Source organism: Pelobates fuscus, chromosome 8 (assembly GCF_036172605.1).
Source record: "Pelobates fuscus isolate aPelFus1 chromosome 8, aPelFus1.pri, whole genome shotgun sequence".
NCBI classification, from domain to species: domain Eukaryota; kingdom Metazoa; phylum Chordata; class Amphibia; order Anura; family Pelobatidae; genus Pelobates; species Pelobates fuscus.
Genome location: NC_086324.1, coordinates 55,386,604 through 55,406,045, shown reverse-complemented (window position 1 = coordinate 55,406,045; position 19,442 = coordinate 55,386,604). Strand labels below are relative to the sequence as shown.

General features: G+C 40.0%; 1 protein-coding gene across 1 annotated transcript in view; it reads right to left on the bottom strand.

Annotated features, from left to right (window-relative positions):
- Nucleotides 1-1,404: 1,404 nt before the first annotated feature.
- ALS2 (alsin Rho guanine nucleotide exchange factor ALS2) overlaps nucleotides 1,405-19,442 on the bottom strand; it is a 64,071-nt gene continuing 46,033 nt past the window's right edge. Inside the window, exons 26-34 of the mRNA XM_063429846.1 lie at nucleotides 18,426-18,543; nucleotides 17,579-17,736; nucleotides 16,177-16,305; nucleotides 14,486-14,662; nucleotides 8,738-8,783; nucleotides 6,834-6,895; nucleotides 5,718-5,867; nucleotides 5,544-5,640; nucleotides 1,405-1,626 (exon numbers count right to left, since the gene is read on the bottom strand). Coding sequence (XP_063285916.1) covers nucleotides 1,588-1,626; nucleotides 5,544-5,640; nucleotides 5,718-5,867; nucleotides 6,834-6,895; nucleotides 8,738-8,783; nucleotides 14,486-14,662; nucleotides 16,177-16,305; nucleotides 17,579-17,736; nucleotides 18,426-18,543 — 976 coding nt within the window. The 3' untranslated portion in view covers nucleotides 1,405-1,587. The remainder of the gene's footprint in view (nucleotides 1,627-5,543; nucleotides 5,641-5,717; nucleotides 5,868-6,833; nucleotides 6,896-8,737; nucleotides 8,784-14,485; nucleotides 14,663-16,176; nucleotides 16,306-17,578; nucleotides 17,737-18,425; nucleotides 18,544-19,442) is intronic.

The window sequence follows — 19,442 nt, the reverse complement described above, 5'->3', positions numbered from 1 at the left end:
AGTGAGGTGATAGAACTTGAACCATCTCTTCTAACCTTACATGCATAGTCAGTTAATATGACCGACAGATAATCTATAATACTTGACTGATTGTGATGTTATTGTTAACCAACAAAAAATAATAAATTAGGCATTGTTTAGCAGGAAATTTAATTATCGCTGTATGAACCCTAACCTGTATACCACTATTGCATTTCCCCCCTCCTTTTGTTCTGTACCCTATTGCACATGCCTTAATAAAAGAAAGATTGACAAAATATTTGAACACACACACACACACACACACAAAAAATAATCTATATATTTTCAGGAGAACATAATCTTTACAAAGTTAACTGCCAGTGTGCTCAGTAAGCCAATAGTTTTCTATCTATTCCCCAAGAACCAACAACCTTAATGGATTTGTGGACTCCATGATTGTGTTTCAGTAAGGGAGGCTAAAGAACCTGGATGTTAGAGGCCTCAGGAAAGACACTCCTTTATGATTTTGCATTTTTGCACTTTGTTTTCTTACAATTCTTTATTTTAATGGGCATCAAAGCACAGTTACAGTGGCAGTGGAAGCATCAATCACAATCAGACCATTTTACAGTTTTGACATGACAACATTAAACCAAATGAAACAAAGCCCTTTCAGAGTTCTGCGCTGGCCTGATCACCTTAGAAGGTACATTGATGATGCTGTGCTATCCTCATTGAATATGCTCCTTTTTACTTGGATTGAGTCTCAAGTCTCGGACAGGCGTTTTGTAAACACTTCAGCTTGTGGTAGAATTTAGCTCAGAATATACAATCCAGCTCCCATTTATTATTATGGGAGTTGCAGTCCACCAATTGAATACTCAAAAGAAAAGCATTCATTAAAGATAAGTTTTATAGATCTTTGTTACTTTGACTTGTTTCTGCTTTCTGCTCAAACACTTTATTTTAGAGGAGGCATGTACGATGATTGCTACAGCCTTAGCTAAGTCACTAGCAAAACTGGATTGAGAATTTCTTCATTCTTAGTGTATATCTCCAGTTAAACAGAATCTCCCATTGCCTAGAAAAGAATCTACTGCAGTAGTGCAGTATACCATTCGTAACACTGTAATGTGAAGATACACACTGGTTTACACATCCGGTTTTCTTTTTAGCAAATTTCAAAGCAGGAAGATGACGTGAAATTCCCAAGTAGTTTGAGTCTTCGGTAGTCCTTGTGGAACTTACTTTGGCCCAAGTAGCAGCAGTGGAAACTGGTGGAGAGCCACCAGTTAAGTGACACGGTCATTGACAAAGCCAATTCAGCTGACTTTCATAATTTTTACTCCTTTGGTAAGTTACAACAATGCACACATTGTTTACAAGTAAAAGTGTATTTAAAACTACAGCCAGAACAAATGTTCAAAGTGAACGTCAGTTTGCATTGCTTTGTAATGTCAATCTTGAAAAAAATATTTTCCACAGCACCGAAGACATGAGCACAAACCATTGGAAAATTGCGATGTCGTCATCATATAGAAATAGGACACCTAGCTTATTTTGTCAGAACTCTCCTGTGGCTCGTGGACCAAACTATAAGTACTGAATGTCTTATCTGGCAGCAGGCTAGTTGATTTTCTCATGCTGGATTTGGTAATAGCAAGCCTAAGAAAAAAAAAAAGGAGAAAATAAGTCATCAAAATTGTTACTAAATTGAAAGATATAATCCAAGTGTCTAACATTTTTTCAAGTTCGGGAAGTATCCCTGATTATTGGAGAGTTATGTGCAGAAAATCTGAATTTGTGAGTCCAGGTGTCCAAAACTTGCAAAACACATGGTGCGGTCAGCAGTATTTTGAGTTGAGAACTCAGACCTTGGTCTTTAGTGAATTTAATTTGTTTTTTAAAAATAAATAAATAAAAATCACAAAACAAGATAAACCAAAAGATCAAAAACAAGTAAGTGCAGATACTGTTGTATTACAAAATAAAAAAGGAGAAATGTTAACTGTATTAAAAAACAAATTTACAAAAAAAAATGGGCAAAGATGCAAAAGATAAGGACTCTCCAATGCAATGTGTCTGCTGGTTCCATTGCTTTCCAGGTGACCGGCCTACTTTTACTACTTTAGACCACATTTAAGACAGAGCACTTGATGATATGAAAATGGCGGTGGAAACACGACTTGTGTTGACATGGAATATAGGGGAAAAGAACACTTAACATGATTTATGATAACATGTAAATGTGTACAGCAGGGGCGTACCTAGAGCATTTGGCACCCGGGGCGGACCCTGAGTGTGGCACCCCCCCCCCCCCCATAATAAAAATGTAAGAAAACACCCACAATTTTTTGCTTTCCTATGGACTGTTTGAATGTGCGCGCAGCTCTTGCCGCATTCGGCTCCACTCGGGAGCTGACATCGGCAGGGGAGAAGAGGTCACCCCTTAAAACCCATTCAGCCACTTACCTTTCTCCAACGTCGGGCTCCCTCGGCGCTGGTGACCTCTCCTCCCCCTGCCGACGTTAGATCCGAATGCGCATGCGCGGCAAGAGCCGCATGTGCATTCAAACTGCCCATAGGAAAGCATTACTCAATGCTTTCCTATGGACGTCCAGCGTCTTCTCACGGTGAGTTTTACAGTGAGAATTGCGGAAGCGCCTCTAGCGGCTGTCAGTGAGACAGCCACTAGAGGCTGGATTAACCCTCAGTGAAACATATGTTTTCAGCTGCAGGGTTAAAACTAAAGGGACCTGGCACCCATACCACTTTATTGAGCGGATCCTTAGAAATAGCATAGGAAAGGGATTCGAGTTCAAAAGATGTAGCGGCTAGGGCAGAGGTTTTGTAGAAGGGGGCTAGGGCAGGGGTTTTGTATAAATGCGCCATTTTTGTAGAAGGGGGAAGACCAGTGCTTTTGTAGAAAGGGGCTGGTGAGAAACTTCTAGAAAACTCCTCCCCTGCCCCTTTCTACAAAGCCCCTGGTCTCGCCCCTTTTAGAAAACCCCTGCCCTTCGCCCTTCATATAAAAACCCTGCACCCCGATCACATAAATTTCATACACTCCCTACACATAAAAAACCCTGCACATCCCCCTTAATTAAAAAAAAAAAAGCTGCACACCCCCTTAAAAAAAACAAAAACCTGCACAACCCCCCTTAATTAAAAAAAATCATGCAAACCCTTAATAAAAACCCTGCACACCCCCTTAATAAAAAACAAAAATTTGCAGTGCACATCCTCCCTTAATAAATAAAATACTGCAACCCCCATAATAAAAAAACAACCTGCACCCCCCCTTTAATTAAACATACCCCCTCTAAATAAACTTCCCCCGTGCTGCACCCCCTTTAATTAATCCACATCCCCTTTAATTAATCCACCCCCTCTTTAATTAATCCACAACCCTTCTTTAATTAGTCCACAACCCTTCTTTAATTAGTCCACAACCCCTCTAATTAATCCACCCCCTCTAATTAATCCACCCCCCTCTAATTAATCCACCCCCTCTAATTAATCCACCCCCTCTAATTAATAAACCCCCTCTAATTAATAAACCCCCTCTAATACACCCCCCTCTAATTAATACACCCCCTTTAATCAATACACCCCTCTAATTAATCCACCCCCCCTCTAATTAATCCACCCCATCTAATTAATACACCCCCCCTTTAATTAATCCACCCCCTTTAATTTATACACCCCTCTAATTAATCCACCCCCCTCTAATTAATACACCCCCTCTAATTAATACACCCCCTCTAATTAATACACCCCCTCTAATTAATAAACCCCCTCTAATTAATAAACCCCCTCTAATTAATAAACCCCCTCTAATTAATAAACCCCCTCTAATTAATCCACCACCCTCTAATTAATACACCCCCCTCTAATTAATACACCCCTCTAATTAATCCACCCCTCTAATTAATCCACCCCCTCTAATTAATAAACCCCCTCTAATTAATACACCCCCCTCTAATTAATACACCCCCCTCTAGTTAATACACCCCCCTCTAATTAATCCACCCCCTCTAATTAATCCACCCCCCTTTAATTAATACACCCCTCTAATTAATCCACCCCTCTAATTAATCCACCCCCTCTAATTAATACACCCCCTCTAATTAATACACCCCCTCTAATTAATACACCCCCCTCTAATTAATAAACCCCCTCTAATTAATCCACCCCCCTCTAATTAATCCACCCCTCTAATTAATCCACCCCCCTTTAATTAATACACCCCTCTAATTAATCCACCCCCTCTAATTAATACACCCCTCTAATTAATCCACCCCCTCTAATTAATACACCCCCCTCTAATTAATCCACCCCCTCTAATTAATACACCCCTCTAATTAATCCACCCCCTCTAATTAATACACCCCCTCTAATTAATACACCCCCCTCTAATTAATAAACCCCCTCTAATTAATCCACCCCCTCTAATTAATCCACCCCCCTCTAATTAATCCACCCCTCTAATTAATCCACCCCCCTTTAATTAATCCACCCCTCTAATTAATCCACCCCCTCTAATTAATCCACCCCCTCTAATTAATCCACCCCCTCTAATTAATACTCCCCCCCTTTAATTAATACACGCCTCTAATTAATCCACCCCCTCTAATTAATACACCACCCTCTAATTAATACACCCCCCTCTAATTAATACACCCCCCCTCTAATTAATCCACCCCCTCTAATTAATCCACCCCCCTCTAATTAATCCACCCCCCTCTAATTAATACACCCCCCCTTAATTTATCCACCCCCCTTTAATGAATCCACCCCCCTCTAATTAATACACCCCCCCTTTAATTAATTCAGCCCCAGACATAAAATAACTACTTTATACTTACATTTTGATGATGCCTTGCTTGCCCGCCGAGTCCGACCACTGGGTGCCTCACCGCCCGGAAATGGATCCTTCCGCTGAAGATCCGTGAAGGCGGACTGACGGCGCTGCGCACGTCATCACGTTGCGCGACGCCGCGGCCCGCAACGCTCATCCCCCTCCTCCTCATAAAGAAGGAAGTCCCGCCGGTGTTTGGCCGCAAAGGTGCTGCGGCTGTGCGCAGCGTAATGATGGGGGGTGACACATGACACTGGAAGTCATGGCACCCCCCTAGTCAGTGGCACCCGGGGCGGGCCGCCCCCCCCGCCCCCCCCTTAGTACGCCACTGGTGTACAGGGAAACATGATTTGTCATGGCATCAAAATCCGAAAGAGTGGAATCTAATGGGTCATGACACAGAAGAGGGAAGAAAGACCACGCTAAAAACAAAACACAAATGTTACATTTATTATACAAGTCCATTCTTTAGGAACGTATGTTCATAAAGTTCAATGTATGTTCCTGTTATTAGATTACAACTTCTAAAGAAAGAAAAAATTGCCACTATTTTGATTTGTCCGCAGTTGGTGCTTTTCGGCTAGGTTCCCGTGAACTAATCTCTGCAATTGAATATCTCTGCAATAAGAGGACACTGCCCTTTAGGTTAAAAAGTAATACCATGCACAGCAAACACTTGGATTGCCCTAAATATAGTTTATATTTCATATGAGCAAATCACCTTCAAAGTGGTAAACATGATCCCCTGTTCTCCATGCTGAAGGTACGGGTCCATTAGGTCTTCAATCAAATGCACCTCAGATCCAAGATTACGAATTCTGCACAAAATCCAGAATAAAAGTTTGCAGCTGTATGTAATAATGGTGCTTTAGCAAAGAGAGTGAGGCATACTAACCTGGCTCGAAGGACAACATAAAGAAATACAGGGAAGAGGTCATCCATAGACCATAGATAACTTTTGTTGAGGGCCTCTTGGACCTCCTGAGTAATTTCCTCAAAAGTTTGATGGATGACCTTCAGTTTGTCTGATGGTGTAAATGTTGTGCTGTGAAATCAGAAATGTAGAGAGTTATTTAAGATCTTATCATGAGACTATGCATGACAGTTTTGGAAAACAAAGATTCTCATTTGACGAGCAAGTGACATTAACATCTGCACTACAGTGACATTTGAAAAGTTATAAACCTGCACATTGTTCATTTAGGCTCTTTTTTGCGATTTCCAACACTTTTGTTATTTTATTTTAAACACAACTCTTATCCTACTGTGAGGTAGCTTCATGATTACTACTCCAAATGAACAATTCTGGTGAAAGTAGAGTATAGATGAGGACTTTCAATATCAATAAAAATAGAAAATGCATTAAAGTATTCAATGCATTTTTTAGGAATGCAAAATAAGTGCACAATGATTTTATCAGAATATGAAAACATGTATAACCACACAAACATGCAAAACTTGCTTACACACAAAATTCCTATCCATTTTGTGTAAGAGGACTCCTTATAAAATACACACTTTTCCAGGGTTACCTCTGAATCTTTGATGTTGGTGCTTTCTTCTTTATTTTAAGAAGTATCACGCCATAGCTACAGTGGCAGTGAAAGCATCAATCACAATGACACTGGAGACTGTTATATGGGTAAATGCTGAACTGATAAGTCATGATTTGTGAATCTGACACCGCCGGATGCATTATTATTGGCGTATAGGGCACCAATATGACATTTTAGCATGCATGTGTTTCTTTAATAGGGTTTTTCTTAACCAATTAAATAAACAATTTCTTATACAGTTTATACATATCGGTGAATTGAGTTATATACTTTTCAGAGCAGTATTTAAACCTTGCTTTCCCTGCAGTCAGTTCAGCCTTTCACATTGCCACGGTCGATAATAGAAGTACCCACGGAATTCAGCATAACGAGTAGAACCCCACATAAATTGGAAAACTAGCAAAAGCCAAATTAAGCTTTCCTAGTTAAATAATTTGATCTTACTATTAGATTACCTAATTTGCTGTAGACATTCGACTGCAGAGGAAAAACAAGTGTCTTTTGTGGTTGGCAAAATCTGCATTGAATAGAGAGAAAGATAAAGAAATCAATTAAAAACGGTAGTATTATAGACATAGGGAGGTGGTGTGTGGGGGTGTAGAACTTAATGTGGCATGGTATTAAGGAAAAATAATTCAACAGGATGCTTAGATAAAAAAAAGGTGCAGTGAAATAATTAAAGAATGGCCTACTGGTGGAGTTAATTCCGATATTTTAACCAACGGTGAAAATAACAACAAACCGTGCACACAAATAAATATAAAGAGATGATCTATATTTAGCAAAATATACCAGAAATAATATTCACAAAGAAAACCTCTTACACTATGTGACAAGGCTGCAAAATCTAACAGAAAGAAAACCAAACCAGGTATAATCTAAGCACTTTGCCCCAAGTTTCAGGAAAATAGTTCCCTTTTTGGGCCAGCCTTTGCTGTCAAATGCTAAGTCAACTGCTGTATACCGATTTTCATTAACGCTATTTTGATTCTCTTTATTATATTTCAGTACTGCAATAGATAGATGTTCTTGGCCTCTTTCATGGTATGTTTTTCTGAATAAGAATCACAGTTTAATATATCTTGCTGTGCACTGGTAGTTGCAGTTTTGCAAATGAACTTATCTTCAATATTCTTCAGTTGTAAATGCAATAAATGGGGAAAGAAAAGAGGCATTTAAGAGATTTACATTGCATAAGCATCAGCTATCATTTATGCCTTCTTCCTGGTGGCATTCCATTACTTTATTAACATGTGTACACATTACCATTAGAACACGTTTTAATGTAATATAGAATACAGACTATAACTGCAAAAACAAAACAACAACAACAAAAAAATCAAAACTATTCTATTCTAAGCCAACTCCATTCTTCTAGTGCAGAGGTCAGAAATCAATGGCAAGAGTGCCATGCACAGAACTCAAGGTGCCTTTGCATGGAACTCAAGGAAGCTATAGCCAAATAGGTTCTGGCCTATCGGGAGTCCCAGTGGGATTTCAGATTTCTGCTAATGCAAAGCACGCGGTGATTGCAGGTGGTGAGGGACAATCCTCAATTTACACATTGCAGCACTCAGATCACGTCCTCCAAAACTTGTGATTAGGAATCTGCACAGGAGTAGAGCAGCACGCAGTAGCTATTGCAGCTTTGATCAGTTCCTGGCCAGCTCTGTCCCCACTGGACCAATGGAAAGCAACCCACACTGCTACACAAAGTTGCAAAATAAGCCCCCCACCTATACAAACAATACAACCACCCCACACCGACAATCCACATACATGCACCTAACCCCACAAGCAGCCTCTCACATGCAATACCCCACACGTCTCACCAACAAACATACAATGCAACATATCAACCACACAATTTCATACACAGCACACATTCATACACAATACCACAAACTACCGATGAATATATACAATGTAGCACAAATACAACGCTACAAAGCAACTGCAGCACTCATAAATAGCACAAGCAGAATGCGGCAACATGCACACCTCAATTTAAAAAAAAATAGGACCGGCACGTCAAGAGATTTCAAGATCTTGTTTTGGCACAGTACTACTAAAAGGTTGCCTACCACTGTTCTACTGCTTATTTGTTATTCAGGACTGCCTTACTTTATATATACTCTAAATATCAAGATACCTCGGATTACTTTTCATGCAATACTCAGCCAACTGTTACCCAAGCCCTAGACTGCCCTTAATATTCTTTATTTCAATTACTGAGCAAACATTCTTTCGCCATCTAGTGTCAAAAGAAAACCATATAAGAAAAAATAAACCGCAAGCAGAAAATAAGGGCTCAGACATATCATTTTATCCCACATTTAGACGTGATTTATTTTGTTACCTTCTGCTTTACTCCCAAGAAGATTCTAGTCGTCGGCCAGAATTTGCTACGGAGAAAAAAGAAAAAAAAAAAAGTGTGAAAACAAGACATACAAGAATAGAACTGTGCTCCTTGCCCTGTAAAATACAATAGGCTTTATTTGACATCACAACATGTCTTTGGGGATGGGAAATAGAAAAAAACAAAACAAACAGGAAACCAAAACACAGACAAAAGTACATTGACTTTGAAGAAATCAAATCATATTTAGAAATGCATCAGTGAAGCCGGTTGACTGACAATTTGAAGTATGCGTCTGACATAAAAAGGTATAACTACTGGTATTTTGATACCATCATTTTGAAAGCAACATAAAGAATCCTTCAATCTGAAAAAGAGAAAATAATCTTTGCTAAACTCTGGCTACTTCAGTCACAAAACTATATAAAGTGTTAACGAGAATTCATTAAAAAAAAATAACAAGACAAGCTTAATAGGCAAAGTGCAAAAGTGGTTGCCCCATCTCGACTGGTAGTATGACTTGCCTGGCTTTTTTGGTAATGGAAGCATAGTGGGCGGTTCAAGCTTTTTTTCCCTACTTCTAAAAATCTTTCACCTCTATATCAAAGGTCTTTTTTTTTTTTTTTTGCAACAGAAAATACAGTAGCTGCTCCTCAGGCCCGTGAAGGTTAATTTTCCGTCTCATTTTACTCTACCGACAACATATGTTTATTATTGTTATTTTTATTGTGGATGCTAACTGGTCGTTTGATTGTTATATTTCTTTGTTATACTGTTCTGTATCTAAACGAAATAAAACAAATAGCAAAAACCAAAGAACGGATCTAATCTGAATTGGATGACCCAGTCTGATATGAGGAAGAAGAAACAAAACCAGAAAAAAAAAAAAATTCCTATCCAAGGCCAAAGAATGAAGAAGTATAACCAAGAGTAAGAAGCACACATGCTGAGCCCTCGAGTAACCCTGATAATCAATTATGGTGTGAATACATACATATTTTTGCTATTTTTGTCTACATTTTGAAAGGTTATCACTTTGAGAATACTTCATCACCCAATCAGTGTTATTCATTAATTAAAACCTAAAAAAAAATTTTTTCTATACTATAATTTTTTTGCGACTGGATCAATGTGGGAGATTATATATATATATAATATACACACATACACATACACACACATATATATATATATATATATATATAATTAATTTTTTAAAATCATATTTTATTTAATTTTTGTAGTTATTATAGAGATACAACAGAGAAACAGATGAGGAGGCACGCAGGCCTCTGGATATTTAATGATGCTGAACATTCAGAAGATTTCCTATATCATGACAAGAAAAAAAGTGATCTAAAGCTTCAGATTCACCTTGGATTTCAGAAAATTTACATTTTGTTAAATAGCCCCAATTGCTTTTTACTGACCGTTAAGCACAGTAAAGTAGGCGTAATTTAAAGCAGGTGGCCATTGGATCAGTGGATTTTATGCTTTGATTTTGCCAAGGCATTTGATACAGTTCCACACAATAGATTAGTGTTCAAACTCAAGAAAATCGGTCTAGATGAAAATGCTTGTTCTTGGGTAGAACATTGGCTTAAAAACAGAGTACAAAGAGTTGTCGTTAATGGTAAATTTTCAAGCTGGACAGAGGTGGCAAGTGGTGTCCCTCAGGGATCTGTTCTGGGACCCCTTCTATTTAACATGTTTATAAATGATCTTGAAGACAGCATTGAAAGTCATGTTTCAGTGTTTGCAGATGACACAAAACTTTGTAAAATAATCCAATGTGAGCAAGATATTACTTTGCTGCAGAGGGATTTAGATAGACTGGGGGACTGGGCACTCAAATGGCAGATGAAATTTAATGTTGAAAAATGCAAAGTTATGCACTCCGGCGTAAAGAATACACAAGCAACGTATACCCTTAATGGAAGCGAATTAGGGATAACAACACACGAAAAGGACTTGGGAATTGTTATAGACAACAAACTATGCAACAATGTGCGATGTCAATCAGCAGTGGCCAAGGCCAGTAAGGTATTGTCATGCATGAAAAAGGGCATTCATTCTCGGGACGAGAATATCATTTTGCCCCTTTATAAATCACTGGTAAGACCACATATTGAATATATGCTGTGCAATTTTGGGCACCTGTTCTAAAGAAGGATATTATGGCACTAGAAAAAGTGCAGAGGCGGGCTACAAAATTAATAAAAGGAATGGAACAGATCAGCTATGAAGAACGGTTAACAAATTTAAACCTATTTAGTTTAGAAAAACGTCGCCTGAGAGGGGACATGATAACATTATACAAATCTATTCGGGGCCAATACAAACCATTGTGTGGAAATCTATTCACAAACCGGACTTTACATAGGACACAAGGTCATGCGTTTAGACTAGAAAGAAGATTTCGTCTAAGGCAAAGGAAAAGTTTTTTTACTGTAAGTACAATCAGGATGTGGAATTCTCTGCCTGAAGAAGTGGTTTTATCAGAGTCCATACAGATGTTCAAACAGCTACTAGATGCATACTTGCAAAAACAGAATATTCAAGGATATAATCTTTCAATGTAGGGTAATAACTGCTTGATCCCAGGATAAATCTGACTGCCATTCTGGGGTCAAGAAGGAATTTTTTTTCCTAGCTTGTTGCAAAATTGTGCTTCAAACTGGGTTTTTTGCCTTCTTTTGGATCAACAGCAAAAAAACAAATGTGAGGAAGGCTGAACTTGATGGACGCAAGTCTCTTTTCAGCTATGTAACTATGTAACTATGTAACTATGATATATAAGAGTCATATACGGTCCCATCATAAAAATGTGATACGGGGGCGGGGCCGGGCCGCCGAGCTGAGCGGTCGCAGGACAGCTCGGCTCCTGCCAAATATGTCCTGCTAAGCCTTAAAAGCGAGCCTATGGAGGGGACAAACGACCACCAACTGCGACCCTCACTACCCACAGGCTACCGGAGCTGAGGTGAGGCTTGCTCCAGGGTGTTAGTTGCTCAGATGTGGGGTCCCTGTGGCATCAGGCGAGACCTTACATGGCGGTGAGTGGAGTGGACGGCCGCCACTCCACTATCCTGCCCATCGGAGCCCGCAAACCCGAGAAAACCGGCGGGTCCGGTTCTGATCCCCCCCCCCCTCTGGACCGGGGGGGTGATCCCGGTCCCCACCAAGCGGCATCACAGCCACGCGAAGAAACAGCGCCGCACCGACAGACAGGCTTAGGGCCTAGATCAAAGATGGCGGGGGCCATGCGCGGGAGCCGAGCCGCGGTGCCCGACAGCAGACTATAGACACCATCGGGCTTGATCTTAAAAGCGACTAATACCAGCAACTCACCCCCACACAGCAGCCACTAAGCCTGGAGACATGCTGGGCACTTGGCGCCAGTATCCCATAACGACGCACCACCCCCATGGCATGGGATGCGAACGGGACTGCTCGCCCTTCATCTGAGCTGGGTGCCCACTGGGAGGATTCCTCCACAGCCTGCCATACCCCCAGGGAGAGGATTGAGACCCATCGGAACCCTGGGCCCACGATCCTGCTGATGGGATCAATGGCGAACAGGCACAAGCACCCATCAAGGCCTCAGGCCGAAGATAGGCGGTCCCTGGAAGCAGTGACACCACAACCCCAGACAGAAACAGCATCTAGGTGAACCGGTACAGGACTTTGAACCAGCAGGGACTCAAACTGATTCCAGCGTGAGCATGACAGGGGTACCTTACTAAGTGGACTGAGGGCTTTACAGCACACTAACAAACACGGGTCTCAGGTCCCCTATGGAGGCAGCGGAACGGGTGCGCATCGACCCAGGCCCAAAACGCAGCCCGGAATCAGGGTTTCCGCAGGAACATAATCGGACACATGTATAAGACCCCAGGAGCCACACGGACACACCAAGCCGGGGCGCGGGCGGTGCCACATGTCCCCGGGTATGGTACCGTGCAAGTGCCCAAGGACTGGTACTGCCTTGCCTTATAACCTGTCAGGTTGTAGACAATCTTCATTGATGACTCTGTACTTTTATTTTTATTTTTCTGTCTCGCTACGTTGCCTACATAAACAGGGTAGCAACACGGGGGTAAAACCCACAGACAGTCAGACCGCAACTATAACCACAGCAGGTAATCATATATACACAACACCTAGATCGCACCCTACAGTCTGCACTAGAGAGTCCCACAGGCTGGACACACCTGCGAGCATGGCCCCCCGTCTAACACGCATATACTAAATCTAGAAGTACCCTAGCCTAGCCACACACGAAAGCTTACCGCCTTCTCTAATAAATCTACCCATAGGAACACACTAGTAACGCTAAGCAAAGCTCAAAAGTTAACCTTAAACGTGCCGCACAATCTAAATCAAAACTCCAGCAGGTTTACTGCTAGCAGTGTCTGCCTAGCCTCTCTGATCGATGCTAACACATAACTATCCTAGATTAGAGGCGTATTAAACATGAACACTAGCATGACTATTAACACGTTTAACTTGTTAAGGCTTATTAAACATGAACACAAGCACGATTATTATTACGTTAAACTTGTTAAGGCATATTGAACAGGAACACAAGTATGATTATTATTACATTAAACTTGTTATTAATCTTCTGTAACGCTTAATTTAAAAAATAAAAAAAACGAGGCTGTTATGCGAAGGAGATGTTGTATCACTATGCTCCCAACCTGTATGAGAACGTACATCCCTTTTTCTTCATTCTGTACCCCCCATAATTCATGCCTCAATAAAAGAAAGATTGACATAAAAATGTGATACATTCAAGGTAGGTTTATTGAACACAAGAAAGAAGTCAAATATCTTTCCCATTCTCCTCAGTTACCACTGGTAAACATCATTACATTGATCCTCTCAGATTGTAACATTTCGCTCACTTTGGTAACTAAACATGTGTGCTTTCCCTATGTAACTATTAGCATTGTTTTCTGCACAAGGAAGTAGAGGGATACACTGTTGGGAGGAGCATGGTCCAGTGATAATACTTTTGGCTTTCTATAGGTAAGAAAGAACTCATCAGCTAGAGGGATAAAATATGCTACAACAATCATGTAACTGCTAATGTATAAAACATTTACATAACCTTATGTATTTTAATTATGCTTCCTTTATAAACCTTCTAAAAACATTAAAGTGTCACTGTCACCGTCTGAGGACTTTGCCGAAAATGCAAAGATCCCCGTCGGTGAAATCGCCGCTGGGAATCCGGTAGGATTTGTCCCTCAAGAGGGCGGCCACCGCAAGTGCAGGATCCTACATAGACACAGCCAATACCCTGCAGCCGTCACTGGTGACGGCTGTCGGGATTGACACTTAGACTCTGCCCTGAACCTAAGAAAATCAGACGGAGGAGAAAATCAGAGACAAAGCAGCCCATACTTTGTCTCTGCATATCTATTGACTGGGTTAGAATTTCATTGAAATTACAAATTTGTCAAAATGAGTATTTCTTTAAGATTCTATCTTTGTGAAATACAGTATCAGGGGGAATGACAGGGCCGCTTTAATTTTCTGTAAACTATATAACCACTTTCCAGAAGGAAAACGAAATACGAACAAAAGTGGACATGCAAATCTTTGTTCATCTACAATATAAAAGGATATATAAAGAAAAACAGTGTTTATTTGTCTAATGTAACACAACATTCTCAAATTATTTGAGAAATTAGATACAATGCAGATTAGCCGGGATTGTAGGATTCCTACTACACTTACTCTTGCACACCCAAAAACGCAAGGAGTGCAGTGTCTGGTTGCTTGTTCAAACGTAGGATGCACTCCCAATACGCTTCTTCATCCTTCTCATGCTCAAGAGCATAAAGCATGAACAGGGGAGGGTACAATCTGGGTAACAGCACAGGTAACAGCAATCCTGAACTTGTGACCACATACCTGCAAAGAGACAGATGTTGAAGTCAATCATTGTTTTTATACCTCTATAAACCACAAAATATTGAAAGCAATGAATTTAGAGCAGTTAGAGAATTGTAAAACATGCAAAGACGGCCAATAAAGTAATCTTTAAACAAGACAAGTGACACCATGATCTGCACAGCTATTTGGTAAATCAAGATGAATAGTTTATAACCAACTTTATCAACATACTTCTAAGGCACATACATTTGGTATAGTGCAGTAAATAAAGAAGGAAGCCAGGCCATGTGTATATAAAGTAAATATTAAAGGTGGCACTTTCATTAAGTTGATGCTTTCAGACCACTATTGACATATATGCACAGAATTGTGTAATTTACAAAAATATATTTGGCGCTTTAAAGTATTTGGAGACAAAAATCTGAAATGGCATTTAATAGTTCATTCTAGATACCTGCTAAAGGGAAATCATACCACTACGATTAGCTGCAGTGGTTATGGTACTTGGAACAACCTCCTTCAAACTTTCTTCTCGTATTCAGCTGTGATCTATGAACAGGAATGTCTGCTCTAAGATCTTCATGGACTACAACTCACATTATACCCTGCATGCTGTAACTTGCCATAGGGTTATAGGAGTTATTGTTTAAATACATTTGGGTTAATGAAGCTGGACACCCTGGTGTGTTCCTTTTCTCCGAGATTTGACAATAACAAGGGGAGCCCAAAAAGGGAGTCCCTTCTTATCAATATGTATTTAACATTAATAGTTTAGAGAGAGATTTGGCGTACAAAATCCTTGATGAAGCAGGCTTCTGTGAGTTTTGCAAATACAAACCGTTGAGACGCGAGTTAAATTCACTATATAACAGCCTCTGTATAACATGTTCATTGTTTTTTTTTTTTCTTGTTTCTACAAACTGTTTATCTCCTTTTCTTATGCATGCATAGTTTAATCCTGTGGGGTGTTTCTTTGCACACAAATTTTCGCTTATTTTAATGCTCTCACCAATGCGAACTACATGATACATGCGCTACCTCCTATGTTTCCCCTCCTCCCCCTTTATGAACGAACCACAATGTTATACCTTGCCATATCCAACTGAAGGGATTATAGCCTCTAGAATCTACTTACTGCCAAAAGTCCCTTCAAGAGCATTTCATCCTACTAGTGGCATCTACGACCTTATCGCCCAAATTAGCACATCCATTACTCCTAACACAACAATTGGGTGAGGGGTGCAGTACCGTTCAATTATGGTTTATTCTACTATATTTAATTATTTACTTAGTTTATTCTACTGTATTTCCACAAAAAAATAATACACAGTCCTCTGTATTCTGCTACATTCAAACGTGCCATACGCTATTGTCGTTAATTGTATATTGCATATGGTGTTATTGTTATCACAGCAGGATTGTGAATATAGAAAATTATTTACAGATTCACTATATAATACAACAAATTCCCATAAGTAAAATGTTTTACTATACTGAACATACTGAAATGGACTGGTAGTTGTACAACTTACCCTGGTTCAGGAGATTCAGATCCAGAATCAGCTGTCCCATTGTAAATGTGACACTTGTCTGGTGACTCTTTGGTAATCGCTGATGGCTGGATCAAGCTGCCTTCCTCGGGGAGGTCAGGGAACAGAAACCTGGAGAACAAAACTTATCACAAGGCAGTTTGAGATCAACACAATCTTTAAGTAACACAATGAGGTCCAGCATCTCAAGTTATCATATCATGCACTGCAATTCTCTCAATGCTTATCTTATTTATTAAATACATCCTTTATCACCCAAGACCAGTTCTCCACTCCTCTCTGGGGAACATTGAAACTGCACTGAGAATGGATAGCAGCCATATTATGGCTGCTATCAGTTTACATATAGCCCAGGTCACTGTTTAGCTATGGGCTGAGCTGCAGTCTGTACATGCATGGTCTGTGGCTTGGCTCTTTTACTTTTAAGAAAGAGCTTAAAAGGGTCCTGTAATACCCAAAACAACTTATGCTCATTATACTGAGCATAAGATTCTATCTATACATTGTGCTGGCAGTTTTGTATAAATGTAAACATTTTTATTCCCAGCTGTCAGTCAATGTCTCGGAGTGCCAAGGCAATGACTGACATAAGAGAGCAGAAAAGACCTCCAAGAGGAGGTCCCTCTGCTTTCCACCCAAAACAACCATAGTGCATGCACTGTTATTGCTATGGAAAACTCCCTAGCTGGCGCTAGAAGCGTATATGTGACATCATTCCGTTTCAAAGCCAGTGTGCGAATGTCACTGAGGAGATTTGCCCTGCTTGGGGATGTGTCCCACGCAGGACAAATCAAAGAAGCGACCAGGTGGAGCGGAGGAGGTGCAGAGAATGACCCGGAAGTGGGTGCTTTGCGAAGAGTAACATCCACGAAGCAGCGCTGGAATGGAGGAAAGGTGAGTAAATCAATATATTTTATCTTTGCGATATATAGTGCATTTAAAGTATATGTGATGATTTAAGGCAAGTGAAATATTTTATATTGCAGGTTCACTTTAATCTAAATTGCATTTGCAGCTTTTTTAGGCGAGGAATCCTCCCTAACCTTTAATAAATTAAAAAAAAAAAAAAAAGCCTGTAAAAGAAATTACTGCCATACTTTACATACAGCATAGAGCCCAATAGAAGGAATAGGGGATGTGGAACTTAGTACTAAGTGAGTGGTATCTTCTGATCTTTACACACATCCACACATATTTCGTAGCATGGTTAACTCTTAACACACATATTTCAATTCAACATTAATTTCTAACTCAGGCTGTCTCATGCAGGGATAACTTGATTTAGACTGTTCAGCGGTTTATTTTTGATCAAGAAAATGATTTGCAATTCAGAATAAACCATTGCCACAGATTGTCCTCCGAGAACAGGAACATGCACGCTCACCTCACAATCTGGAAGATACGTTTCAGGTAAGATTTGATCTCTCGAACTGCCTCCTGTAAAAGCCTCCTGTTGGCTCCTACTCCTACGTATGTCATTCTGTACACAGCCACCAGGGTCTCCACAAGTCTTCCCAGCTGATGCATTGGGGTTTCACAAGCCTGAGGAGGATTGATATGAATAGAAAGACAATAGATCAAATAAAATTAAGCTATGTACTATGGCATGATCCCGTGTTTCTGAATTACAGACACTGCAGACTGCATACTTTATGCAATCCATTGTTTATAGTTCACTTTTCGCCAAATAACAAACAAGGAGGGTTTGTTCAGACAATACTATTCACTCTATAAATTACGTTTGTGAAATTATTAACAATGTGTAGATTTTAATGATTAATTATAGAATGTAAAATCTGACCTTAGTGCTGTGCCATTTATTATGAAATGCTAGTCTACATTTTAATTGGTGGTAATTGGACATCCTGGATAGAGTAAAATACCAGAATTATTTTTGGTACCTTAAATAAATTTCGTGCTTAGGACAGGAGATTATAATACACTGGTCTACATTAAATTCCAGATGAATGCTTTTAATATGGCAAAAAATATCTGATAAAAAAATAAGTATTCAGTATATTTCTACCAGCTGCACAAGTGAATTGGAAAAGTAAGAAACATTAAATTGGCTAGATGCAGGTGACACCTCAAAATACCATGAAGATCGAAGCTTGGGAGGTAAATCGTGTAAGAGAATAAAGCTATAATTAACACTGGTATAATGTGTAGATAAATGAACAGCAAAAAATTAAACCTTCTATATTAATTGCGAAGCAGAAGAACTAAGTTACATTTATCAGGTACATCTTTATCTTCTCATATTTCTCGAGTGTGAAGGGGCCGACAAGCTGCGGTATAAGTTCCAAGCTCTCCAGTGTTTGGGTATGGGAGCGGCTCAATGGCTCAGGGCTACAACAGAGAAAGAGAGGAGAAAATAACCACCTACATTCAGAGATGGACAGAAAATCATGCAGTCACCAACCCACCTACTGCTGAGTGAACACAATGTATTGATGGATAACTGGTCCTTAAAGAAGAATACACTTCACATGTAATGGAAATATCTAATAAAAATGTAAAATGTATTTGAGACGTAACAAAGTTACCAAATCATTTCAAATGGTGCAGTTTTGCTTGTTTAGCAGACTACATTCTCGTAGACTACTGTATTAAAGGAGCACTATAGGGTCAGGAACACAAACATGTATTCCTGACCCTATAGGGTTAAAACCACCATCTAGCCCCCCCTAGATGGTGGCCCCCTCTCCACCCTCTTAATATAGTAAAATCTTACTTGTATTCAAGTCTGCAGCTGCTTATTTTGTGCCTGTTTCCTTTAGACCTGCCCACTGCCTGCTGACTTTAGCAGAAGTGGTAGCCGGAGCCAATCACAATGCTTCCCCATAGGATTGGCTGAGACTGACAAAGATGCAACAAAGAGGCAGATCAGGGGCAGAGCCAGCACAATTCAAACACAGCCCTGGCCAATCAGCATCTCCTTAAAGAGATGAATTGAATCAATGAATCTCTATGAGGAAAGTTCAGTGTCTGCATGCAGAGGGAGGAGATACTGAATGTTTGGATGCATTTTAGGCAGCCATGACCCAGGAAGGAATTCTAACAGACATCTGAGGAGTGGCCAGTGAAGTTATCACTAGGCTGTAATGTAAACACTGCATTTTCTATGAAAAGACCGTGTTTACAGCAAAAAACCTGAAGATAATGATTCTACTAACCAGAACAAATTCAATAAGCTGTAGTTTTTCTGGTGACTATAGTGTCCCTTTAAGTAAGAGATTTACTACAGC